Source organism: Schistocerca piceifrons, chromosome 5 (assembly GCF_021461385.2).
Source record: "Schistocerca piceifrons isolate TAMUIC-IGC-003096 chromosome 5, iqSchPice1.1, whole genome shotgun sequence".
In the NCBI taxonomy this organism is placed as follows: domain Eukaryota; kingdom Metazoa; phylum Arthropoda; class Insecta; order Orthoptera; family Acrididae; genus Schistocerca; species Schistocerca piceifrons.
In genome coordinates this window covers 327,587,660-327,615,353 of record NC_060142.1, presented here as the reverse complement: position 1 = coordinate 327,615,353, position 27,694 = coordinate 327,587,660, and the positions used below count along the sequence as shown (strand labels likewise).

Below are 27,694 nucleotides of genomic sequence, written 5' to 3'. Positions count from 1 at the left end.
CAGTTAGGTTACATCATAGTCAGGCAGAGATGCCGAATTCAGATAATGGATTGTAAGGCGTAGCCCGGAACAAATATAGGACTCAGGTCACAATGCAGTAGTAATGCAGAGTAGGTTGGAGTTTCAGATACTGGTCAGGAGGAACTAATAAGCAAAGAAGCGGTACGGTAGTACTAATGACTGAAGAGACATGCTTGGAGACCTCTAAGGCTGTAGATACTGCAAAAATTATTTTCTCAGTAGGCAGTTCAGATGAAGAGGAATGGACACTTCTAAAATGCAATGTTGCAATGCCTGTCTTATACTGATGACGATGCACTCGGTGACCACAGCCGTTACGAAAGACATCAGATGGATTCACAATTGCGAATAATGACTACCATCAGCTGCAGAACGGAATGACGACAAAGAAAATGTGTGCCGGACCGGGACTCGAACCCGGATTCCCCGCTTATGGCGAGCACTCGCCTTACCATTTCAGTATCCGTGCATGACTCACGGTCAGACCCAAACTGCCCTATGTCGTCAACCATATGTCTACGATCTGTACTCGCACATTCATTATATATATTCCCTTACAGATATCCGGGTTCGAGTCCCGCCCGGCAAAAGTTTTCATTGTCGTCATTCAGTTCTGCAGCTGATGGTAGTAATTATTCACAATTGGGACTTTATCTGATGTATCTCTAAAATGGGAAATAACAAAAGTAGGAAGGATAACCATAGATACAACAAAGGAAGCTGCAAAGATGCCACTTATAACAGATGAAATCGACGCAAGAAGGGAGTACAAAAACAGAAATCAGGAATACAGAAACCGAAGTCAATTACGAACAAAATAAATAGGAAATGCAGAAATAGTGAGGCAAAATGACTTCATGAAAAATGAGAACTCAAAAAGGAAATGATTGTCGGAAGTACCGGTTCAGCGTAAAGAAATATCAAACAAGTTTCGGTGAAATTAAAAGCAAGGGGGGAAACATTAAGAGTACAATGAGACATCAACTGTTTAATGTAGAGGAGAGAGAGGCCTGTATGAGAGGAAGACGTCTGATGACATGATGGAAGAAGAAACATGAGTCGTCAGAGAAGAGATAGGCGATCCAGTGTTTACTTTGGAAGACTTAGGATCACATAAGGGAGAAGGGATAGACGATATTCCATCGGAATTTCTAAAGTAATTCGGGGAAGTGGCATCAAAACGACTATTCACGTTGGTGTGCAGAATGTATGAGTTTGGCCATATACCATACTACTTTCGAAAAAACATCATCCACACAATTCCGAAGGTTGCAAGTTCCGAAAATTGCGAGATTTATCGCACAGTCAGCTTATCATCTTAGGCATCCAAATTTGCTAACAAAAATAATACACTAAAGAATGGAATAGGAAATTGACGTTGTGTTGGACGAAGATCAGTTTGAATTTAGGAAAGGTGAAAGCACCAGAGAGTCAGTTCTGACGTTGCGTTTGGTAATGGAAGCAACACTGAAGAGAATCGAGACAAGTTGTTTGGATTTGTCGATCTAGCAGAAGCGTTCGGTAATGTCAAATAGTGCAAGATATTCGGAATTCTGAGTAAAATAGGAGTAAGCAACAGGGAAATACGGGTAACGTGTAGTTGAGTGCCCCACAAACCAAACATCATCATCATCACAGGTAATATAAAACATGTGCATCATCTAAAAGCGACCGACGAGAACGTAAGACCGACAACAGGGATGTAGTCTTTCGCCCATACTGACCAATTTATATGTCGAAGAAGCAACGTGCGAAGGAAAAGAGAGATTCAAGACTGGGATTAAAATTTAAGGTGAAAGATATCAATGATAATATTCGGTGATGACTTTACTATCCTCAGTGAAAACGAAGAAGAAGATTTGTTGTATGAAATGAACAGTCTAATGATTACAGAATATAAACTAGGAGTAAATCGAAGAATGACGAAAGGAATGAGAAGTAGCGGAAATGAGAAAAGCGAGAGACCTGGTAGCAGATTAGGGGAGCACGAAGTAGGCGAAGGTAAGGCATACGCCTACCTAGGCAGCAAAATAACCTATAACGGACGCAGCACGGAGGATTTAAAAAGGAGTCTATCACTGTCGAAATGTCATTCCTCGCCATGAGAAGTCTGCTTGTATCAAACATAGGTCTTAATCTGAGGAAGAAATTTCTGAGAATGTACCTTTTGAGCACAGCATTGCATGGTGGTGAGACATGGACTCTGGGAAAACCGGAAAGAAGGGAGTCGAAGCCTTTGAGTGTTGTGCTGTAGAGGAATGTTGACCATGGTACTAGAGGGAGCTGTTGAGACTAAGAACTGCAGAGGAAATCAACACTCAGCAATAAACTGAGGACGTAGGTTGCAATTGCTACCCTGGGATAAAAAGGGTAGCGGAGGAGAGGATTTCTGGTGGCCACTGGGTGTCCTCGTCTCCAAAGATGCCAGCTGCTGCGTGCTGTGCTGAAAGAACTACGAACTTAGGATCCTAGCTGTACGAACACTTAAGCACCATGTCGAACCTCGAATGCCATGTTCAATCTTAATCACACAGAAAACATGAGAGCTATTTGCAACAGTGGCTGAAACGTAGCAATCAAGTACCCAGTAATTTGTTAGCACTACGGCATCCAATTATGAATGAGTCGCTTGCGATAAATATGGTGAAATTTTCCTCGCCAATACACCAAGGCTAGATGTAGTGCTGGTTGATATTACCATGATGTCTCTCCTGATGCCTAAATTTCTGTCCGCCGGGTTTAGATCAGTAAATAAAAAAAAAAATCATGAACAGGAAGGAAGGAAGACTAAAGACCAACGTGTTCTCATCATATCAGGTAACCTTAACGGGATTCCTGCTAATCTGTTAAGGAAACCGCGAGCAATCTAAATTAATGATGACGAACAGGGATAAGAACCTCATTATTCCGGTATGTCAGCCAAGTGAGTTTACCATTTCGCCATCTCGAACAGTTTATAAAGGATATTGATCGAACAGGTAACATCGTGTCGCGTCGTGATGAAGAGATAGCAATATGAACTAATGAATGAATTCCACGTCAGACAAAAAGTGAAACAACCGGTAGGAGAGGATGGAACAAAATGAAACATCAAGAGAGTATATGCGATGTTACATCAGTGATAGCAAAACCGAGTCAGATTCGAAAGGAACTGGGCAAGATAAATCCACGTTTCAGTATGATGTGCCTCCTCTAGCATGTATCCAAGCTGACGCACAACTGTGGCAAATGGTCTTTGCAATCCTGGACAGTGACAATCGGACAGGGTTGACGTCAGAGCTGCTCCCACACATGTTCCACGATGTCCTGGGGATCTTGCTGGCATGGAAATACCTCAACATTAAGTATACATTTCACAGAGACATGTGACATATGTGGACATGGATTGTCGTGTTGGAAAATTGCACCATGATAATGTCGCATAAGTAACACAAGAGGGCGCAAAGTGTCCCTGTCGTACTGTTGTGCCGTCAGTGTTACCTCAATATTTACCAACGTTGAGCTGAAGTCATTATTGATGGCTCCTCATGCCCAGATTAAACATATGTAACTCTCTAAGACATTAAAAGAAGGGTGCCTTTCCACACATCACCGCAACATTCGCAGACGAACATCCTGGGTAGCGAAAAGCCGCGGTTCACTGCTTGACACAATACGATGTCATTCATGAGCAGACTTTACTTCCCGGGCACGGCTTCGCTCCAAACACAGCCGTTTCTGTTACGGCGTCAATGGCGTCTTAGACATGCGACGGTAAGTTCCTGGTCCAGGTGCTGCTAGTCTCCAATCAATAGTGCGACGTGAAACAAAGCGTTACAGCTTGTCCATTGTTTATTCTCGGATGGAATGTGCATATGCCAAGAGCTTACAAAATCTTGGTAACTGCGTGCCCTCGCAGTCCCATGCAGTCAAAGACCGGGTCACTGTAATATATCAGTACCCCAGACATCTGGATACTGCACGATTCGGCCAGACAGTCAACTGGAAATCCATAGCGAGATTACGCGGATTCCCCCTTTGCTTCGTTGTGATCATTCAACGTCTGACGTTGGTCGTGCATCTTATATACCCAACCGGCAGACGCCGAGCCAAGCAGACGCACCAGCTGCAGTAGCATATCAGCAGTTATCTGATATATAATAATTTAATTACTTTTTTTTCGCTAGTGCTTCTGCAAAGAAGTTAACTACAACGCTGTATTTTACCGTGTGCACTAGAGGTTCGCAAACTACTGTAAGCTTTTGTTTTTGCGTAAATATTGGTGCATGTCCTTGTGTAAGGCAGATTCCTAGGGTAATTTTTCCACCGTCAGATCGCCACGTAACGCCGTTAAGCTCAAATCTCGTGCTGGTACACAGCATGCAGTTTAGGTCAGTGCGTTCTAATCTGCATACATATTTCGTGCAGTAGCTTTCGGATAAGCAGAGTTTCTAGGAAGAAGGAACTATAGATACAACCACTTCACTAGAGAAATTTATTTCCGTTTAACAGCATGCCGTCTCAGAGCATATGACATATCTGCAGAGCACTTTTTTGTGTTTCTTCATTCTCCGAGTTGCATTTTGCGTACATTCCAAACTCAGTAGCGTTATTTGGTATCTTATGTCTATTTTTACACACTACGATGTGGCTAGGGACTGTGCTTGTTGTGAGTGGATGCAAGAAGAATTTATGCTGTCCGTAAACAGCTGCAAGTAGCATTGGCCGACATGCTGCTAGCTAATGATAAAGTTTCGGCAACATTCGGCGCTGGGGACAAAACCATACCTCTCCTGTTAGACCAACGGCAGATTTTCTTGCCCAGCTCGGACAGTTACAGAGTGTAGGTATGATTTTCATTTGGAGCTCCAATGGTAGGCGGGTAATGGCACTCCTCGGAGAAATAGCAGGCAAGGCGGTAAAGAATGACAGTGTACCCTCGGTATGGTTTCCGCGAGTTTCGCCCATGTAGTGGAGGAGGCCTTACCGGCGGCTATCGAGCGCACCGGGTGCAACCAGCTCCATGTAGGGAGTGACACATGTCGGCATTAATGACAACTGCCACTTGGGTTCTGAGGCCATCCTTGGCTCCTTTCGGCGGACGAATGATTTTTAAGGTAACTAGCATCGCACGAGAGATGCAGGCTTTGCTGTGGAAAACAGGTGGAAAAATTCAAAGGATGGGAAAGACTCACCATGGTATAATAGTCGTGTTAGGAAACTGCTACGTAAACAAAGAAAATTTCATCTCAGATTCAGAAAAGTAAAAATGTAGCTGATAAACAAAAGCTGAACGAAGCGAAACTTAGCGTAAGTAGAGCAATGAGAGAAACGTTCAATGCTTTTGAATGTAAAACTTTGTCAGCTGATCCGAGTGAAACCCCTAAGAGGTTTTGGTCGTATGTAAAATCAGTAAATGGGTGTAAATCATCAAATCACTCACTGGGGAACCATACCGGCACTGAAACGGTGAATAACAGAGAGAAATCCAAAACACTGAATTCAGTCTTCCGAATTTGTTTCACAGCGGAATATCGTAACACGGTCTCTCCTTTCAATCGTCGCACGAACGTCGTAATGGAAGAAACTGAGACAACCGATCGCGAAATAGAAAAACAACTACAATCGCTAATAGAGGAAAGGCGTCAGGACCAGATGAGATACCTATGAGAATCTACAAAGATTTTGCCAAGGAACTTGCACCCATTGTAGCAGTAATTTATTGTACATCTCTTGGGCAACGAAGGGTACTTAGCGTCTAGCATAAAGCGCAGGTCATTCCAGTTTTCAAGAATGGCTAGTCCTACATCGTTGACATCAACCTGTTGTAGAATTATGGAACATGTTTTATTCTCAAGTATTAGTATGTTCTTGGAGAAGGAAAATATCCTCTATAAAACTCAAGATGGATTCCGCAAACAGCTCGCTCTATTCCTCCATGAGATCCACAGTGCCGTAGACCTTAGCACGCAGGTTGATGCCGCGTTCCTTGGCCTCAGGAAGGCATTTGACGCCGTCCCCTAGTGCCGCTCAGTGAAAAACAAAAATACGAGCTTATCAAGTATCACAGCAGATTTGCGATTGGATTCAAGACTCGCCTGCAGACAGAACTCAACATGTCACTCTTAGCGGAACAAAATCGACAGATGTAAAGGTAATTTCCGGAATACCCCAATGAAGCGTGATAGTACCGTTATTGTTTACAGTATATATAAACGATCCAGTAGAAAACGTCGGATGCTGTATAATGCTGTTCGCAGGCGATGTGGTTGTCTGTAACAAAGTAGCGACGCCGGAAAATAGTACCGATTTGCAGAGTGACCTCCAGAGAATTGATGAATGGTACAGGCTCTGCCAGTTGACCCTGAACGTAAATAAATGTAACATACTGAGCATACATAGGAAAAGAAATCCACTGCTTTGTAGCTACAGTATTGACGATAAACCGCTGGAAGCAGTATCCGTCGTAAAATATTTAGGAGTAACTATCGAAAGCGATCGTAAGTGCAGTGACCACATAAAACAAATAGTGGAAACGTTGATGCTAGACTGAGATTCGCAGGAATAATCTTAAGGAAATGTATTTCATCAAGGAAGGAAGTAGCTTATAAGACGCTTGTTCGACCCATTCTTGAGCATTATTCATCTACTTTTGCTCCCTACCAGATAGGACTGATAGAAGAGATCCAACGAATAGCAGCACGTTTCGTCACGCGGTGGTCCAGCTGGTACGAGAGCGTTACGGAGATTCTGAAAAAAAACATTGGTAGACGTTACATGAGAGGCGTTGTGCATCACGGAGAGATTTACTACTAAAATTTGGAGCGAGCGCTTTCCGGCAACGTATTACTTCCCCCACATACCATGATCAGAAAATTCGAGAAATTAGAGCCAATATAGAGGCTTGCCGACAATCATTCTTCCCACACCCTGTACGTGAATGGAGCTGGGTGGGAGGGCTCAGTTAATGGCACAAAAAGTACCCTCCGCCACACACCATTAGGTGGATTGCGGAGTATGTTCTAGATGATGTAGATATGGATGACCAACACAACGCTAAACACGAACAGTACTAAAGCACCCTGATGGTCGACCTACCTGCCACAGGGAATTGTCTCACTATTAACATACCCGCCGATGCTCTGGTATACATACAGTTACATTGATATATAATAGTATCTCCTGGTGCTTCACTTTTTCTGTAATGTAGTGTAGATACTGGGCGGTGGTATACATTTGTAGAAATGCATTAGTATACAGTGGTGGTTATTAACGGGCCGGCGAGTGTAATCGTGGTTTTATACGAACCTGGCGTTGTTGCAGTAACTGCTGGCGACGTCCACGTGGGTTGGCGATGCTCGGGCGCGTCCACGGCGATGCGCGTCGAGGGCAGCGTCCCAGTGGCGGGCGTCCCATTCTCTGTCAACACAAGACAACGCGAACCGTCACTGGCAGGCCTCTGCTTTTCCCTGCAGCTGCACTTACAAGGGAACATCCCAAAGCGTCAGCAGAGGATCTTCAAGAAACTTAGGATGTAGGTGGTCAAAGTAACGAAACACGTACTTTCTCGTGTTCGCCCATTTCAGTTTCAAGAAGAGGAAAATATTAGTGTTCAACGTCCCGTCGACACTGAAGTCGTTAGTGATGGGTCACAAGATCGTATTAGGGAAGGATGGAGAAGAAACTGGCCATGCCCTTTCGAAATAACCATCCCGGCATTTGCCTTAAGCGATTTAGGGGAATCACGGAAAACCATCAGGCTGGCCGGACGCGGGTCTGAACCGTCGTCCTCCCAAATGAAAATGCAGTGTGCTACCCAATGCCCTACCCAACTTACGAGAGATGTTTTAATTAGGTATGTTGAAAAAAATATAAGCTGCCTTCGTGGTCTAGGGGTAGCGTCTTTTATTGGTAATCAAAATGCCCTCGCCTTTGGGTTCGAACACCGCCACCTCTTAATTTTGAATAAAATTCCTCAGCATTGTCAGCCGGAGACTTCTGGGATAAGAAGTTACCCTCATTCTGGCAAACACTAGTCAAAAAAGGCGGAGGAGCGGACAGAGGTTCAGGGCAGTCTCTAGCCATAGTGGTGGGAAACTGCCCCTAAAGAAGGAAGAATCAGCCATGATCAACGGCATGAGGATGCAGAAGGTATTGGAAACCACTGCTTTAAGGACATATACGTGTATCCACAGGATATTTGGCATGTAACTGCAAAAGTGTCGTGATGATTTCTCCACTGAAGAAAGATTTCGGAAAAGTACACCATTCGAATCTGTGCGAGGCGACTGCCAATGGGGAGTTGACCATGTTAAAAAGACTGAATAACCAACGGATGGATAACATTCTACGAGTCGGTACGTAGAATTCCAGAAGTTTGATCTTGGTAGGGAAGCTAGAAAATCTGAAATAGGAAATGAAAAGTCTCAATCTAAATAAAGTGGGGGTCAGTGATATGAAATGAAAAAATAACAGTAATTTCTGGTCAGATGACTACAGGCTAATATCAACAGCAGGAAGTAAACGTATACCAGGAGTAGGATTCGTTATGAATCGGAAGATAGGGCAACAAGTGAGTTACTGTCAACACTTCAGTTATAGGGTTGTTTCCATAAGAACTGACAGCAAACTAACATCGACAACGATAGTCCGGGTATTCATGCCAACGTCGCACGCTGAAGATGACGAAACAGTGAAAGTATACTAAGGTATTGAACGGGTAATTCAGTAAATGGAAGGAGATAAAAATTTAACAGGCATGGTGGACTAGAATGCGGTCGTACGGGAGTAGAAGAAAAGGTTACGGGAGAATTTGGCTTGGTGATAGGGACGAGAGGGGAGAAAGACCAATTGAATGGTTCATTAAATTTCATCCAGTAATATCGTATACTTTGTTCAAGAGTTACAAAAGGCGGAGGTGTGCTTGGAAAAGTCCGGGTGATACGGAAAGTTTTCAGTTAGATTGCATCGTGGTCCGGCAGATATTCCGAAATCAGGTACTGGAAAGTAAGACGTACCTAGTTTTGTGGCGGTGTTCGTAGCGACAAACACTTGGCTGTAGAAATGGCTTACGAAGTCACCGCCACACTTTTAATAGCGGGCCGACCGGTCCGCTGGAACAGTGAACAGAAAGATGAAAAACCAAACACTCTGATTAAATAAAAGTCGGTACTTATCTTTATTGATGAAGATACAGAAACACAATAGTGAACTCCGTGTCTACAGAGATCTGTCTAGTTCGAGTCGGAGAGGCTAGGTCAGCGTCGGCTAACGACAAACAACAACTCTGCTGCGATGAACACACAACTGACTAGCAAGTACGCAATTCGGTGGCGAGTATACAACTAAGCGGCGAATACAGAACTGTCCTAGCGCTCGCGACTCCAGCGCTTAAGAAGCCAGAAGCCAGCGGTGGCGCGCGCAGACTTGCGGCTATTTGCTGTCTCGCTGGCGCTGCTTATGCGGACGGCGTCCGGACTTCGATGCTGCCAACCTTTTGGCAGCGGGCTCGGGTGGCATTACTGGCTAGGACATAACACCTAGGAGCAGATATAGATCCAGATCACAGTTTATTAGTGATGAAGAATAGGCTGAAATTTAAGAGATTTGTCAGGAAGTATCAATAAGCAAAGATGCGGGTTACGGAAATACTAAGAGATGAAGAGAGGCGCTTGAAGTTCTCTAATGCTACGATACGGCAGTAAGGAATAGCTCAGTAAGCAGTTCATTCGAAGAGGAATTGACACATCAGAACATGCTAATCACAGAAGTTGGAAGAAAAACATAGGTTCAAAGACGATAACTGCGAAGAAACTGCGGGTAACAGAATAAATACCTCAGTAAATCGATGAAAGTACTGAAATGTTCGGGGAAATTCAGGAATACAGAAATACAAGTCGCTTAGGAAAAGAATAAATAAGCTGTGCAGGGAAGCTAAGACGAAATGGCTGCACGAAACATATGAAGAAATCGGCAGAACAAAATGATTATCGGAAGGACTGACCCTGCATGAAGAAAAGTCAAACAAACCTTCGATGAAAGTAAAAGCAAGGATGGTAACGTTAAGAGTGAAATGGGAATTCTACTGTTAAATACAGAGGACAGAACAAATATGTAGAAAGAGTATACTGAATGCCTGTATGAGGAGGAAGGTTTGTTTGATGTGTTAGAAGAAGAGATAGGAGACGATATAGAACAAATGGGCGATCCAGTAGTAGAATCAGAATTCAAAAGAGGTTTGGAAGACTTAAGATCAAATAAGGCTAAACAAATGGAGAGCATTAAATAAAACTGAGGTTGTGTTGTATGACAATCAATTTGGCTTTGGGAAATATAGGGTCTGCAGCAGTTTGACGTTGCGATTGAGAACGGAAGCAAGACGAAAGAAAAATCAAGACATGTCCATAAGATTTGGCGAAATGGAATAAGTAAGAGACCCCAAGATCATCGAAATTCTGAGGACAAAAGGGGTAAGCTATAGGGAGAGACGAGTAATATATAACAAGATCCAACAGGGAATAATAAGACTGGTAGATCAACAACGAAGAGCTCGTATTAAGAAGAATGCAAGACAGGGTTGTGGTCTTTCGCCACTCCTGGTAAATCTATACATCGAAGAAGCAATGATGGAAAATATGAGAAAAACTGAAGAGTAGAATTAAAGTTCAAAGGGTATCAATGTTAAGATTCGCTGATGGCATTGCTACCCTGAGTGAAAGTGAAGAGGAATTACAGGTTGTGCTGAATGGAATGAACAGTCTAATGAGTAAAACCATGGATTGAGAGTAAATAGAAGAAATACAAAAGCAATAAGAGGAAGCAGAATTGAGAATAGCGCGAAACTTAACATCAGGATTGATGGTCAGGGAGCAGATGAAGTTAAGGAATTCTGCTGTCTAGTCAGCAATGTAACCAGATACGGACAGAGCAAGGACGACATAAATAGGAAACTAGCACTGGCAGAAAGGCCATCCCTTGCTAAGAAATGTCTACTAGTATCAAACATAGGTCTTAATTGTGGAAGAAATTTCTGAGGATGCACGTTTGGAGCACAGCACTGTATGGTGGTGAAACATGAACTGTGTGAAAACCGGAAAAGAGGAGAGCAGAACGTTTCGAGATGTGGTGCTACAGAAGAATGTTGAAAATTAGGTATACTGATCAGGTAAGGAAAGATAAGGTTCCCAGCCCAATCGGAGAGGGAAGAAATATATGGAAAACACTGAAAGGTAGAAGGAACAGGACGCTAAGACAGTGTTAAGACGTTGGGGATTAACTTCTATGGTACTAGAGGGAGCTGTAGATGATAAAAACTGTAGACAGAGATTGGTGTAGAGGCAGCAAGTACTAGTGGACGTAGGTTGCAAGTGGTACTCTGAAATGGAGAGGTTGGAACAGTAGAAGAATTCGTGAAAGATCAATCCAGTCTGAAGACTGATGACAGAAAATAAAATACAATGTTGAAATTACTTTGACAGCATAATGTGTATAGGTTATTTTCGAAAAATTTTGTTTTATAAATCTGCTTTATTAGACATGGATGGATGTGGCGTGAAAGCTTCCTTAATTTGTTAACTTTTCGTTTTCCAAAATTAATCAATTGTGGTTGGCTATCTTGCGTAGTTTCAAATTACTACAAAGGTCGGTTATAAAGTTATTGAAATACGTGAATTATATTTCGACTTGTTATATTTCATGGATTTGAAGATATTCTTCGACATCCAATACTCCAACTGAACTATAGTTAAGTACAAAGAGGTCAACATCGTTCAATGAAAGGATGTCTGCACCCCTCACATTACAATTTGGACTAGGGGAAGATACACACCATTAGTCTTTCGGTTCTTCCTTTGTGTCTAAGATACACATTTTCTGTCTAATTCTGTCGTATCCTCTATCTCAGAAACTATTTCCAGATGAAGTCCGTTTAAAACTATTTTTATTGTCAGATATAGGCAAATTATTTTCCGATAGTTATTTCGATGCTCTTAAACAATGATCTTCCTACCACTATATTGCACTGGAAAACAGTGTGTTCTCGTTCATAAACTACAGAAACTAATACGAATACGTCTGTAAGGTTTTTTAGTAAACATACCAGACACTATCTTCTCCATTGCTTTTAACGTATTGCCTCATAACATGACGATGAGAGAGAATTAATATTTTTATTTCTAGTACGGCAGTAAGAAAATTTTAATCACTTTCTAGGCTGATATTTACTAATACAGTGCAATTAGGGGTGGTGTTCACCAAGGTCTGAGCTGTAACAGGTTGGGAAATAGTATCTATAAATAAGACTGATCAGTAATAATGTAGCTTGTTTACAACGTTTGTTTCTTATAACCTGAATTGTACACAAAGCAATAATAAATTAATCATTTACTTGCAATATTACTTCTTTCGATAAAGCAGTCTGTACACAGGAATCATCCTCTTATGGATAGTTTTCCAGCATTTTCTGCCTTCTGTGCATAGGAGCAATGTCGACTTGAAGAAGGTTATGCCTAAACAGTAGTTCTTTAATTTCTCGTTATGAGCTCGCTGAGAATGAGGTATGTTCCTCGATTGCGTAATGTATATCAGAGATGCGCTGCTAGGAAAAACTTATCTTGCAGATTAGCATAGTAAACGTAGACAGAGTCCATTGTGTCATCGGTTCTAAATTAGAAAGATAAATTGTCACTTACTTGCGAGTTTATAACTTTATGACCCAGTAGGATGACTGCATTCTAGTTGTTTTAGTTTTGGTCTTGATTTTGACGAGTCGTTTGATGCAGCTCCCCACACAAGCTTGATCCTTCATAACGTTCTCTATCTGCAACTTCACCACTTTTCTCCACCACCCTACACTCCTTTCCATCATCAAACAGACTACTCCTTCACGCCTCAGGATGTGTCTTATCAACCGATCCTTTCTTGTAGTCAAAATGTGCCATAAATATATATTTTCCGATATTCGATTAAGTACTTCGCCATTAGTTATACGATCCGCCCAACCGAGCTTCATCATTCTCCTTGATTCAAAATTTCAAATATTTCTCTTCAAATCAACAGTTTTCTTTCCGCACAAGTCTATGCTCCATACAAATATCTTCAGAAAATAATTAGTTACATTTAAATTTATACCCAACATTTTTCAAACTGAACTTCTCCAGGAATGCTTTCCTTTCTATTACCCGTCACAGTCATATATCTTCTAGACATAGACCATAGTCAGTTATTTTGCTGCTCAAATAGCAAATCTTATTTACTTTTCTTAATGTCTCACCTCCTAATCTGATTCTGTCAGCATCACTCTATTTAAATGACTGTATTACCATTGCTTTACTTTAATTGATGTTTATCTTACCACCACTTTCCTAGACATTATCCATTGCATTCAGCTGATCTTCCAAGTATTTTGCCGTCTCTGACAGAATTACAATGTCGCCGACAAACATCAGATTTCAATCTCTTCTTCTTGAAATACGGTGCCCTTTCCCAATTCCTTGCTGGTTTACTATACTTCTTGCTCAATGTACAGCATAAATAACATAGGGCAGAACCTCGAATACTGTCTTACTCCCTCAACAACAGTTGCTTCACTCTGATGTCCTCTGACTCTTCTCATTACAGTCTGGTATCTGGACAGTCTCTAGATAACTAGTCGTTCCATACATTTTGTTTATGCTACCTTCAGAATTTCAAAGGGTTAGTTCAAATCAACATTATCAGAAGATTTCTCTTAATCTGCAATTCAATGTGTATCTTTCTTTATCATATCTTCTGAGTTAGGGTCAGTACTGCCTGGTGTGTTCTTACATTTCTCTGGAACACAGACTGATGTTCTCTGAGACTGGTTTCTACTACTTTTCCTCTATTCTTTCTCTTCTGTAAATGGTTTGTGTCCGAAAGTTGTAACCATGACTTACGGTTCGGTATTAGTCTCTCAGATATGCTCCTGACTTCTTGGATATAGGAATTAATACAGTCTTAAAGACAGAATAATGATCAAATAATTTAAAGAGCGATAAACTTTACTATAAAATACTTTGTCTGTCAAAATTTAGATCTTTTAAATACAGAAACAGACAAGCTAGAGAATTAGGTGTTGTCTTAGATGGTAAAACAAACAAAGATTTACTTTCACCACGACCCGTTGTGTTCGAATGAACATTTAGAACAGCGTGTACCTGCGTTAATGGCTTCTTCGTTATTCGTCCAAAAGCCTCTACATTAGTGCAAGGTGACACTAGTAACCTTGCATGGGGTCGCTCTAATGTTTGGATGACTCCGATATCGGTGTCACAGATAAATGTTTGAGGAATTTGTATTTGGAAAAAACATCGTTTAATACTGCGTGCTTTTCTAATAGCGACTTAAAGTTATTCATCGATCTCTGGCACTGCTTGAAATAATCAGCTATTATTCCTGTACGGCGCAACGGCGTCATTAACTTATTCTGCTCACCGCAGGGATCTACATCTAAATCTACATGGATACTCTGCAAATCACATTTAAGTTCCTGGCAGAGGGTTCATCGAACCACCTTCAAATTCTCTATTATTCCAATGTCGTATAGCGCGCGGGAAGAATGAACACCTATATCTTTCCGTACGAGTTCTGATTTCCCTTATTTCATCTTGGTGATCGTTCCTCCCTATGTATGTCGGTGTCAACAAAATATTTTCACATTCTGAGAAGAAACTTGGTTATTGGAATTTCGTGAGAAAATTCCGTCGCAACGAAGAACGCCTTTCTTTTAATGATGTCCATCCCAAATCCTATATCATTTCTGCGACACTCTCTCCCACATTTCTTGATAATACAAAACGTGCTGCCTTCCTTTGAACTTTTTCGATGTACTCAGTCAGTCCTATCTGGTAAGGATCCCACGCCGCGCAACAGTATTCTAAAAGTTGACGGACAAGCGTAGTGTAGGCAGTCTCCTTAGTATGTCTGTTACATTTTCTAAGTGTCCTGCCAATAAAACGCCGTCTTTGGTTAGCCTTCCGCACGAAATTTTCTGTCTGTTCCAATTTAAATTGTTCGTAATTGTAATACCCAGGTATTTAGTTGAATTTACGGCTTTTAGATTAGACTGATTTGTCGTGTAACAGAAGTTTAACGCGTTCCTTTTAGCACTCATGTGGATGACCTCACACTTTTCGTTACTTAAGGTCAACTGCCACTTTTCGCACCATTCCGATATTTCTTCTAAATCGTCTTGCAGTTTGTTTTGATCTTCTGATGACTTTATTAGTCGATAAACGACAGCGTCATTTGCAAACAACCGAAGACGGCTGCTCTGATTGTCTCCCAAATCGTCTACATAAATAAGGAACAACAAAGGGCCTATAACACTACCTTGGGGAACGCCAGAAATCACTTCTGTTTTACTCGATGACTTTCCGTCAGTTACAACGAACTGTGACCTCTCTGACAGGAAATCACAGATCCAGTCACATAACTGAGGCGATATTCCATAAGCACGCAATTTCACTACGAGCCGCTTGTGGGGTACATGGTCGACGTTCAGTCACATTGAGCAGTTTTTCAAAGAGTTACTACATGTCCTTCCACGAGCATATAGAAAGAATCAACGACTGACGCATTTCATCTTTAATGTTACACCTTATTGCCTCAGATGATCTTAAAATAGCAATGTAGTGTGGAAATGTACTCACAAAGATACACGTTTCAACGCAGCACCATGCTTTCGGTAATATTAGTTTAGCAGCAGCCATCATACAATAGATGGTTCTATCGCCACAACAAGCGCCTTGTGCGAACATTTCTCATTTCCTCCTTGATGAGGAAAAGAACAGTGGCACAGTTAGTGGAGACAGTTCATTTATCAAGAGAATTTCGATTTCACGCCATCCTTCGCTTTTTTCTCGATGAGAACATCTTTCCTCTACCCTACAAAATTACGATAGAGTCCCCGTCAGCATGACGCAGACTAACGATACGACAGACTAGACGCTGACAGAAAAGGAAAAGAAACGGAATAGTGGTCGTTTGCTGATGGAATCATTAACTGCTTGTATTGCATTAGGTAGTGTTGTGAAATAAGGTTGTCTGTCACAAACAAAGCTTATGCCCTTCTTTCTGAGACAAGACGAGAAATATAAAAGGGGAGGAATGTTAGTAACCAAAAGCAAACATATCGATAGATAATCGCAAAGTGATCAATATCGTTGAACGAAATGAAGTTTGAAAGCAGGGCTGCAATATTCTAATACAGTCTGACACACCGTTCAGTCAAATGACTTCAGTATATAATCTCCTTAGGGATCCTGTGAAATATCTTCAGTACGACAGAAGTAATGGACTTTAACTCTTACTACTGATGTAAATTACTGATACCGTGGTTGTTTCAAACTACAATAGTCTACATGAATGACCATGTGCAGCATGGCCTCTGAGAAAATAGTGTAATACAAATTAACAGCCAATTAGCTAATTTCCCTCACTCGGATTGTTCAAAACACAATTCCTTGTGTTCTGAAATTTCGATCGAATCTGTACCTTTTCAGTGAAATCTTGAATTACGTCAAGATCAGTGTTGTTGTGGATTCAGTAACTTAAATTCGCAGATGTTGGTACTGCTTTCTCGTTTTAAGGTTCTATTATTAAAACTGATTCATTTATGACAGCTGTTACGTACATCCCAGTCGTCACGGGAAGTTTACCAGATTTTTGCATGATAACGTGAAAAATAAAACAGTTATAATACCTATCAATAACTCTAATATGTGAAAAACCAAAGAGAAAAAGGGCAGCAATTTTTTACTTTTTTTGCGAGGAAGGGAAGGCTATTACCATTTTTAAGGTTGTGAAGGAAACTATTTTGTATTTATATCCTAAAAGTGTATGAAATATTTTCACAGAGTATAGCCGTAACGCGCCGACAAACTTTCTAAAGCTCTTCTGGGTTATTTTCTATTTTGTTGTAACAGTGTCGCAGTCTCTGGTGCCACGTTACAGAATTGCATTTTGTTTAAGTTCCTGCGCCCTCCCTCCCATCTCTGCGACATTCTATCCGCATTGCATTGACAACATCTGCGCAACAGTGCAAACATCGACAGTATTCGCTGTGCCCCTCGTCTGGAAACAAAACATGTTCCTTTCTTTCGCGGTACTTTCTACGGACAACAGAAAAGCCTACTTAACTCTTCGTCCTTAAGCTCGCATTAGGTTTCAGATTCGCTTTCTCCGGCAGTATTAATTGTGCAGTGGTTCACTGCAGTATGGGTAGGTTTACTGATAAACAGCTGTAAAGATATTTCTACAGAAGCAACGGTAACAGGAGTAAGTAACACAATAAAAGGTAATTACATGTTACGAGGCAGCAGAAACCACGTGTCCCTTATTCCAAATTAGAAACATTCCTAGTATCATTATCTATAGGCATTCTGGCCCACAGTTGAATTTTCCGCTTCCAGTGGGAGCTGCAGTCGCGTGACGTTAACAAGATGACCCTGGTCGGATTACGGAAACTCTTTCGTCTTCCTTAATGGTTATAATTCATATACGCAGACTCAACACGATGCTTTTCGTTTTGTGCTCTTCATTCTCTAAGTAGAGCAACCATTTTGAGATATGGCTCACGGTAGGGTCACGAACTTTTCAGTCAAAGAACAGGTGAGATTGTGTTATTTGGGAGTGGATTTTGTGTTCCGACATTTGCTTTGGAGGCACGGGAAACCACGCGACATCCTTATCAAGAATCGGAGAATGAGAACCATTGATAATTAAATTCCAGGTCGATATTACGGAGAAGAAATATGACATACTATTGGAAGTGAAAGTTATTTGTTTATGTGTATACCCAGTAAAGTCGATCTTCAGCGTGAATCTCAGTTATGAGTATACAGGGACTGGAAAGGCAAACACAACTGCGAACAACTGGTTCACTACGTCCACTACGTCGTTCAGTTGTAAGATAATCTTTACTTCTTTGGATTATTTGCAATACCCATCATGTTGTTACGACTAACTTGCCTCCAAAGGAATACAGCAATAAGTACCCTGTTCTGTGCTTTTGTCATTGGTGTGTATAATTTTTACTTTCGAGCATCGAGGTCGATTCTCGAAATTATCTGTGGAGAAACAATTGCTGTATCACGACTAAATATTATAATTTTAACCAAAAGGCAATTGATTTTTGGTGTCAGCATATGTGTAGAAATGTGTACACTAATGCAAAAATTTAACTCTATAATCAAGTATATTGTTAGGTTTCATTTCATCCTGCACAATAAGCTCGACCAGTGGTTATGAATTTGGATTCAAAACACCCTACGATAATCCTCTGAACAATTAAACTAATGAAGAACTACCAAGACTGGTGGAGTGACCATTTTGTGGATCAAGTATGTAAATATACTTTTTGTAACTTCAGTATCTTTTTTCTTGGTGCAGCATAATATCTGTTTACATGCCAGACCCTTTCCATATTTTCTGATACAGACATCTTTAATGTAACTTTTATCCGGAATAAGGCGTCTTTTAACTCATTGATTCGAACCTTCACACATTAATTGACATATGTGAAAATGTTACTTACAGTTACTTGTCTGACAGTCCAAAATCTGCGCTTCCTCTCTTAGGTTAAGGGTCATATGTGAGAAAACGCATATTTTGGACTGTCAGACAAGTAACTGTGAGAAATATTTTATTCGTGTGTAAATGATGGTGTGAACCATTTCGAAGCTACAGCATCTCCGCGGATTACTGGTCAATATTCAGGGATATGACAGGAATTATCATTCGAAGCACGAAAGTGCAGTAAATGCGAGCTCTTAACTGCATGCATAAGAGCTCGGACCACTTATCCATATTAGATACTGTGAAACACATTTCTTCTATTACATAAACGGTCATAGCTCTTCAGGTACGCATTTTATAGCAATTTAATGCTAGATATCTTTGTTTCGGATAATCTTTGGTGTCATATCCATGAATACAGGGTTATTACAAATGTTTGAAGCGATTTCGCAGCTCTATAATAACTTTATTGTTTGAGATATTTTCACAATGCTTTGCACACACATACAAAAACTCAAAGTTTTTTTAGGCATTCACAAATGTTCGATATGTGCCCCCTTAGTAATTCGGTAGACATCAAGCCGATAATCAAGTTCCTCCCACACTCGGCGCAGCATGTCCCCATCAATGAGTTCGAAAGCATCGTTGATGCGAGCTCGCAGTTCTGGCACGTTTCTTGGTAGAGGAGGTTTAAACACTGAATCTTTCACGTAACTCCACAGAAAGAAATCGCATGGGGTTAAGTCGGCAGAGCGTGGAGGCCATGACATGAATTGCTAATCATGATCTCCACCACGACCGATCCATCGGTTTTCCAATCTCCTGTTTAAGAAATGCCGAACACCATGATGAAGGTGCGGTGGAGCACCATCCTGTTGAAAGATGAAGTCGGCGCTGTCGGTCTCCAGTTGTGGCATGAGCCAATTTTCCAGCATGTCCAGATACAAGTGTCCTGTAACGTTCTTTTCGCAGAAGAAAAAGGGGCCGTAAACTTTAAACCGTGAGATTGCACAAAACACGTTAACTTTTGGTGAATTGCGAATTTGCTGCACGAATGCGTGAGGATTCTCTACCGCCTGTATTTGCACATTGTGTCGGCTCACTTCACCATTAAAAAAAAATGTTGCTTCATCACTGATAACAAGTTTCGCACCGAACGCATCCTCTTCCATGAGCTGTTGCAACCGCGCCGAAAATTCAAAGCGTTTGACTTTTCATCGGGTGTCAGGCTTGTAGTAATTGTAAACGGTAAGGCTTCTGCTTTAGCCTTTTCCGTAAGATTTTCCAAACCGTCGGCTGTGGTACGTTTAGCTCCCTGCTTGCTTTATTCGTAGACTTCCGCGGGCTACGCGTGAAACTTGGCCGCACGCGTTCAACCGTTTCTTCGCTCACTGCAGGCGACCCGTTGATTTCCCCTTACATAGGCATCCAGAAGCTTTAAACTGCGCATACCATCGCCGAATGGAGTTAGCAGTTGGTGGATCTTTGTTGAACTTCGTCCTGAAGTGTCGTTGCACTGTTATGACTGACTGATGTGAGTGCATTTCAAGCACGACATACGCTTTTTCGGCTCCTGTCGCCATTTTGTCTCACCGCGCTCTCGAGCGCTCTGGCGGCAGTAACCTGAAGTGCGGCTTCAGCCGAACAAAACTTTATGAGTCTTTCTACGTATCTGCAGTGTGTCGTGACCATATGTCAATGAATGGAGCTACAGTGAATTTATGAAATCGCTTCAATCATTGGTAATAGCCATGTATTGATGCATCCTCCTGGGCACCCTGTGTAGGTTAAAAATAAACTTTTTTATTCCAGAACAGGTACCGTGAAAACGCCTTTAACATAAAATAGGAGACTATACTGTAACAGAAATGTATGTCATAACGCAGCAAGGAAAAGGCTTTTGAAGTTATAAAATGAATATGACGACGATATATTAGCTACTTTTTTCCCAGGCTGCACGAGATTTAGCGGACAGGGGCGATAAAAGAAGAGCATTTGCATGAATGTTTAAGGGGTGCACGTGAAAATTACCGCAGTTCAAAATAATAACGGCTGTGGTTATGGCATCGGCAGAGTTTGTGCTATGCTACCCACTCCACTGGGCGCCCCTAGAGAGAGCGCCGTGAGCAGGGCAGCGAGCTGTGTAGCGGGCAGCGTCGGCAGGACCTGCAGGCGCCGAGAAGGGATTGGCCGTGGACAGGGCGTGGCGGGCCGGCCCCTCGAGTATTTCCCAGGAGGCCGCTGCGCATGCCCTGTAAGTGCCTCATCAGCCGGAAAGCGAGGTAACTCCCGGTAAAGGCTCCTTCAAGCAGTTTCAATCAACCTCCCCTGTGACGCAGCGCCGGAAAACAGACCGGGTTCCGGCAGACATTCTGAGCGGTGCGGGTCATTTCACGTGCCATTTTATGGCCCTTTTGAGCGAGTGTTTCCACCTTTTCCTTCTTGTTGGGGCTTCGTTCGCTTCTCTTTCCAGACTGCGACCCCTACATCGACGGTATTCTTTCTTCTCTCCAACACAGTAGAATGTGTATCCTTCATTTCTTATCAAAAACCCCGAGTAACCTGTGCAAGTAGAGACACAAGATTTGTGCTGATGTACCGGGTGATCAAAAAGTCAGTATAAATTTGAAAACTTAATGAACCACGGATTAATGTAGGCAGAGAGGTACATATTGACACACATGCTTGGAATGACATGGGGTTTTATTAGAACCAAAAAAAAACCAACCAAGTTCACAAAATGTCTGACAGATGTCGCTGGACAGCAGAACGTCAGTGACTGCGCACGACAATCGTATATAAAAGGAGCTATAATGAAAGAGAGAATCAGATGCGCCAGCAGTCGCAGCATGTTGGCGTTACCTGAGAAGGTGCTTTTAGTGAAGCTGTATCATCAGAATGGGGAATGTGCTAGTTCAGCGTTACGATCCTATCGCCATAGGAAGGGAATTCGAACGGGTAAAGGTCCATTGACAAATGCAGCTGTAGCAAGAATGATTTCGAAGTTCGAAGCCACGGTTTGTTTATACGATATACCCCGTAGTGGACGACCGAGCACAAGGCGTAATGCTGCTGAGATAGTTCAGGAAGAAATGGAGACTGTAGCGGGTTCGTCTATGCAGGGGGAAGTCAGCGGTCGTGTAGTCGCACGTTGCACCGGCATTCCATACACTACTGTTTGGTTGGCACTTCGGCGTACCCTCCGATGTTACCCGTACAAAATCCATCGGCATCATGAACTGTTAACTGGCGATTTAGTGAAGCGGAGAGCATTTGCGGTGTGGGCGTTTCAAAAGATGGCGGAAGATGACGATTGGTTGAGTAACGTGTTGTGGACCGACGAAGCTCATTTCACGCTCCGAGGGTCTGTCAACGCCCACAACTGCAGAATCTGGGCTACCGAAAATCCTATAACTGTCGTGGAAACTTCGTTGCAAGACGAAAAAGTCACGGTATCGGTTGGATATACCACACCTACCGTCACCGGGCCATTTCTCTTCGAGGAAATGCGTGATTCCGGTTTTGTAACTGCTACCGTGACAGGTGAGAGGTACTCCGATATGTTACAGAATCGCATCATCTCCAGCCTGGCTGATAAATACCTGCTGGAACGTACGATGTTTCTGCAGGATGGCGCTCCACCCCATATTGTTAGACGCGTGAAAGATCTCTTGCGCGCGTCGTTTGGTGATGATTTTGTGCTCAGCCATCACTTTCGTCATGCTTGGCCTCCCAGGACCCTACAGCTCAGTCCGTGTGATTATTGGCTTTGGTGTTAACCTGAAGTCGCAAGTGTATCGTGGTCGACCGACATCTCTAGGGATGCTGAAAGACAACATCCGACGCCAATCCCTCACCATAGCTCTGGACATGCTTTACAGTACTGTTCACAACATTATTCCTCGACTACAGCTATTTTTAAGGAATGATGGTGGACATATTGAGCATCTCCTGTAAAGAACATCATCTTTATTTTCTTACTTTGTTATGCTAATTATTTCTATTCTGATCAGATGAGGCGCCATCTGTCGGACATTTTTTGAACTTTTGTATTTTTTGGTTCTAATAAAACCCCATGTCAGTCCAAGCATGTGTGTCAATTTGTCCCTCTCTATCTACATTATTCCGTGATTTATTCAGTTTTCAATTTTATACTGACTTTTTGATCATCTGGTACATATGTATAAAGGCGCAGCTACTTCCAAAAAATCAGAGTAGTGCGCATCTTCTGACATTCAGCTGCAGTAATTCAAATGAATCTATTACTTCCAACCATTTCTTCAAATATTTACTGTTATTTAGACAATCATTTGTTTACCTGCGAGAATTATTTGTGAAAAGCATTACGATGCCTCATATTCCTCGGTCATTTAAACGTTCAGCTACCAGCCAAGTAATAAGTCTAAAAAAAAAGTGGGGAGCTACCAGTAGAATTCAAGCATTGAGGGTTCTGTGCATAATTAATTATGTCTATAAACAGTTCGTTTATTCCGGGAAATTAGAGTCTCGTCGATTTTTGGCTGTTATCAACGTCGATACTCGCAAGATATCGGTCCCAGCAATTTCAAATCTTTCAAGAATATTTTATTTTCAAGTTTGAAGACGGACAACACTTGGGAAAAGAAATGTATTTATCCTACGATGTGATTAACAATTAACAACTTCCTGATTATTTGCTTTACTTCTGCAGTGAATTATTGCTTCTTGAGGAATTTCATAACACTTGACCTACTGGAAGTACATTATAGGTTTTGATTAGTGAGTTTGCAAGTATCAAAATATGTGACATAAGTTGTCATTCTTTACACGGCCAAGGAACCTTAGACCCAAGTATAAATTTCAGCTTGATACATCTACCCATGGCTGAGAAGAGAAGATTTTTAACAGATGGACAGACAACGTATTAATCCTATAGGAGTTCCGTTTTTAGTGGATGAGGTACGGAAGCCTAAAAATAAATGTTAGCTCAAACAAGGGGAGCTGACCTCCAAAGATCAAATAGCCATGAAATATTCTCAGCTGAAACCCCAGTTCTCAGATTCTTTTTTACATGTCTGATTTTACAACAGTTGTAGAGTGTAGCAATATGTATTAATTTGAGTCTTCATACATTTTATTAAAATAGTATGATCCTTTTTTGGTAGCAGTTAATTTCCCATTGTTAAGGCAATGTAAGAAAGTAAGGAATGTCGAAACGTGAAATATAATACGTTTTGTAATTGGAATAATATTAGATTACCTTACACTCTTATTATAATCTGATAAATTAATTATATAAGGTCTGTTTTTTATATCTTTATGTGCTTCGTTTGAAACAATGGTTAAGTTGTCTTACATATTTGCTTTTTGAATTCTTGTTTCAAAGGAGTTTGAGTGCTGTTGGTATGCAACTTCTGTGATAGGTGTTCCTGAAGCAGCAAAATGGAATCACCTCACTCTGGTAGCTGACCACACATATTAAGTTACATATTTACTACTCTCTTGTTGGCTGCATTTAAAACAAAATCATTGGAGCCAAAATCCGCCGGAGTCCCAAGTTTTATATCTGAGATATAAAAGTCACAATACTTCCAGTAAATGAAAACATTGGTGATTAGAAAAGTATCCGTTTTTGCTGAAACACAGGAAATCGTATTACAAGAAAACACCATGCCAATTAGGAATTTTTTTAACTCCATGATGACGGTATTATTTATGAAAAAGGTTCCATACAACTGCATACAAGAATAATGCGAAGGAAAGAGACCTTTTTATGCAGATGTTAATCCATCTCATTGATATAGCTATTCTGATGCTTTGGTAAGATATGAAGCAAAGAAGAGGATAAGAATTCTCTAGTGTTTCCAAACCACAAGTGAAACTTAGCTGCTTTCATTGGTGTGAATAGAAAACTAAAACACATAAAAGAATGTTCGGTAAAAATCTATCCAATAGAGGCTGCCAGAGGAAATGGAAAGGTCATTGCACTAGAAACAATTGGCTATGATTCGTCTTGCACTGCGACTAAGGTGCCTCAGCGTTCTCAGTTGTTAAAGAAGTTGACAGACATAATAACAGCAACTTCTCGGTAGAAGTTCCAAGATCTGGTTGTCCTTGTAACCCCAATACCTTCAGGAGAAGACCAAGGCATAGCTGTTTGCGAAACAGTGAAAAACTGCCATATATTCGACAACACTCGAGCACTTTGTAGTGATTCAACTAGAAGAAAACACAGATATGCTAAATGACAATCTAGTTTATGCAAGGATCCATTAGACTCTGAAACTTTCTGTTTATTTCCTGCTATTGGCCAGTTTTGAAAGTGAAATCATTATCAAGCACATAGTATTTCCATGCAACATGCCATGTTATGTACTTGAAAATTACTTCACTGTGTAAAGTGGACAACAGCAGAAAATTAATGAAAAATTTTTTTTAGTTTCAACGGATCATGATTTCTTTGAAAAAATATATTTCCTGGTCATCTTTCTGTCTTCACATTTTTCTTAGAATGGATGAACTTTGTCGACTAGTTGTACCAGACATTTTGTTTCCGAAAAGGCTTAGAAATTCCTAGACAAAACGCAAAAGTAATGTTTACATGATAAAGTAATGTTTACATGATAAAGTAATGTTTACATTTTGTAGTAATGTTTGCATGATACAGTGATGTTTGCATGATAGAGTGACGTTCACATGAATGATAGCTATCAAGTGCTTGAGCTGTGGTTTAGCGCTCTTGGCCTTCTTGAATACTACGACGTTAGAAAACAGTGAGAGTATGTATGCCAGAAATCATAAGTCATGCTAACTCGAAAGCAGTTTTCACTTTCAAAATGTAGGTTTTGAACAACAGTTTCATAATCTCAAGGACATAAAATTTAAGACGGGTATCTTTCTTGCTCGAATGTACTTACGACCAGAAGTTATAGGAACACCTTACCATGAATGCCTATTCATAGGCTAGCAGATTATAGGAATATTGATCTCAAAACCAGTAACACTGAAGTGAAATCATTCTTAAATATTCTCTGATACATAATTAGCTAATCTATAATCCTACCATCAACTGATGACAATTTTCCAATTGCGTTTAAGGCAGACCTTGCGCAAGTCATGCTGCAAAAAGATGAACCTAAACAAGTGAAAAGAAAGCAAAAAGTATAATCTGGATTAAACAAACTTTTCTTTCTTTGTAAAAATCAATTTATAGCCTTAAGTAACAGTTTTACCAAAGTATTGTTCAGAAGATTTTCTTTTGTGACCGCATTCTTCGACAAAGACCCTTCATCACGAAAGAATGTTCCTGGTTATAAAAGCAAAACTTAAGAAATTCTGACACTGTTATGCGCAGAAAGAGATTTCAAACCAACCCAACCTTAGAACAACATACCCATAAAATATTTGTCTAACAGATAGTAGCTACAAAGCGTTAGAAATATTAAACAACTATCACATTTTTTCTTAGGAATAACTTACGTTCAATGTCTCTTTGCTACCATCGTTCTGATTGAATACAAGTTGTGGATAAAATCGCGACACTTTGTAGATGGTTTCTACTCTTTTTAAGTAAACTAATGTTTTTACGTTTTTTATGAAGCTTAAGAAAAAATTATTTGGGAAAGCAGTTCAGAATGGTCGTTCAAACGTGCTGCTCAGGCGTTGGTGAGTGCCATAGTTTTCCTTGTAATTAAAATAGGAAATGTGGGCAGTAACGAAGAGTGTAAACTTCCGAAAAGAATTAAAGATGCCAATTCTCTTTTTCTCATTTCAGTTCTTTTGGCGACGCCAAGCAGTTGTCCGATTGGATAAATGTTTTTCACACTCTTTTTACTGGGTCCGGATTACAGGATGGACGGAGCAACATTTGGCCTTTCCAGAACAGTACATGTAGATAGGGCCATTCTGCTGTCAGGCGCATAGTCCGGTACCACGGTTTAATATCATATAAAACCTTACAATGCTCTCAAGTTCTCTGTCGTTTTCTAATAAGTGTTCCACGCCTACTCTTGTGCCGTTTTTAGCATTACAGGTCCTTGCTAAGCCCTTTACGGACCATTCAGCAACTACCAGTTACCGTAGAATCCTCTGCATCAGCGAAATTCACATGCAGTATAACAAGCCAAGTGGTTATCACACTATTCTCCTTCTAACTGTATATTTCTCACGCCCTGGAGCCGCTACTTCCATTTAAAACAGCTTCTCAGTTATCTTCTCGAGGCTGAGTGCACTCCCTTGCAGTCCTCTCAGCAAGGGCAAAGTCCATCCCAGTAAAGGGAATTGAATCCATTTCCTCCGCATGGCTGTCGAAAGTTTTGACCACCTAGCTACGGAGGTGAAACACTTAAAGCATATTACCACATCATAAACTTCTTGTTAAAACGGATTGGAACAGCTTTAACTCAGCGAGAAATTGAGAAATAGACCTAGCAATATGGATTACAACTTAAGACAGCTGACATTCTGAGGACGAGTGGCATTCAAATGTCCTCTCACCAATCTAGATAAACTTTTTTTGTGGTTGTCATTCATCACTTGAGTGGATACTGGGATTCGTTCCTTTGAGTAGGACACAATGTGACGTAGATGAATGTACAACCAGACTGTAGAGCGTAACTGCAGTGATATTCCACTTCATTCGCTAGAATCGATGTTAACTGCTTCTTTAAACTCTCATGTGCGTGGTTCTTCTACATATTTTACAATCTGTCTGTCCGCATTTGATACAGAACATGCCGATACTGGTTTCATATGTGAACTGATACACTGTCTTGCGCGTCTCACCATCTTCGACATGGTGCATAGTGATACTAGGATATGCTTAATAGCGACTTCACAGCCGAAAATGGGTAATAGCAAAAAAAAAAAAAAAAAAAAAACTATAAATTTTAGAATTTACAATGGACAGTGTTTTCTTTCACCTTCTTGTAAAGGGGAACTTCAACACAGAAACGTGAATTTTCTTCTACTTTGCCGATTTCTACAGAATTCTAAATTCCATGTCTATCACGTAAAGATGTAGCAATACTCATGGTTTGATGACAAGAACATCACTGGTTTTTGAGTTTTTAATTTGAATGCGATTTTAACAGTATTTATGAAAGACAGCATTTGGTACTCAGACCTCAAATTTCGGGTTTCAAATGTTTTAGGTACATTTGAATGATACTGTTCGACGATT

At 41.0% G+C, this 27,694-nt stretch overlaps 1 protein-coding gene across 1 annotated transcript in view; it reads right to left on the bottom strand.

Moving 5' to 3' along the window:
• Positions 1 to 27,694, bottom strand: part of LOC124798970 — a 215,493-nt gene that overhangs the window by 107,246 nt on the left and 80,553 nt on the right. Inside the window, exon 2 of the mRNA XM_047262506.1 lies at positions 7,309 to 7,419. Coding sequence (XP_047118462.1) covers positions 7,309 to 7,419 — 111 coding nt within the window. The remainder of the gene's footprint in view (positions 1 to 7,308; positions 7,420 to 27,694) is intronic.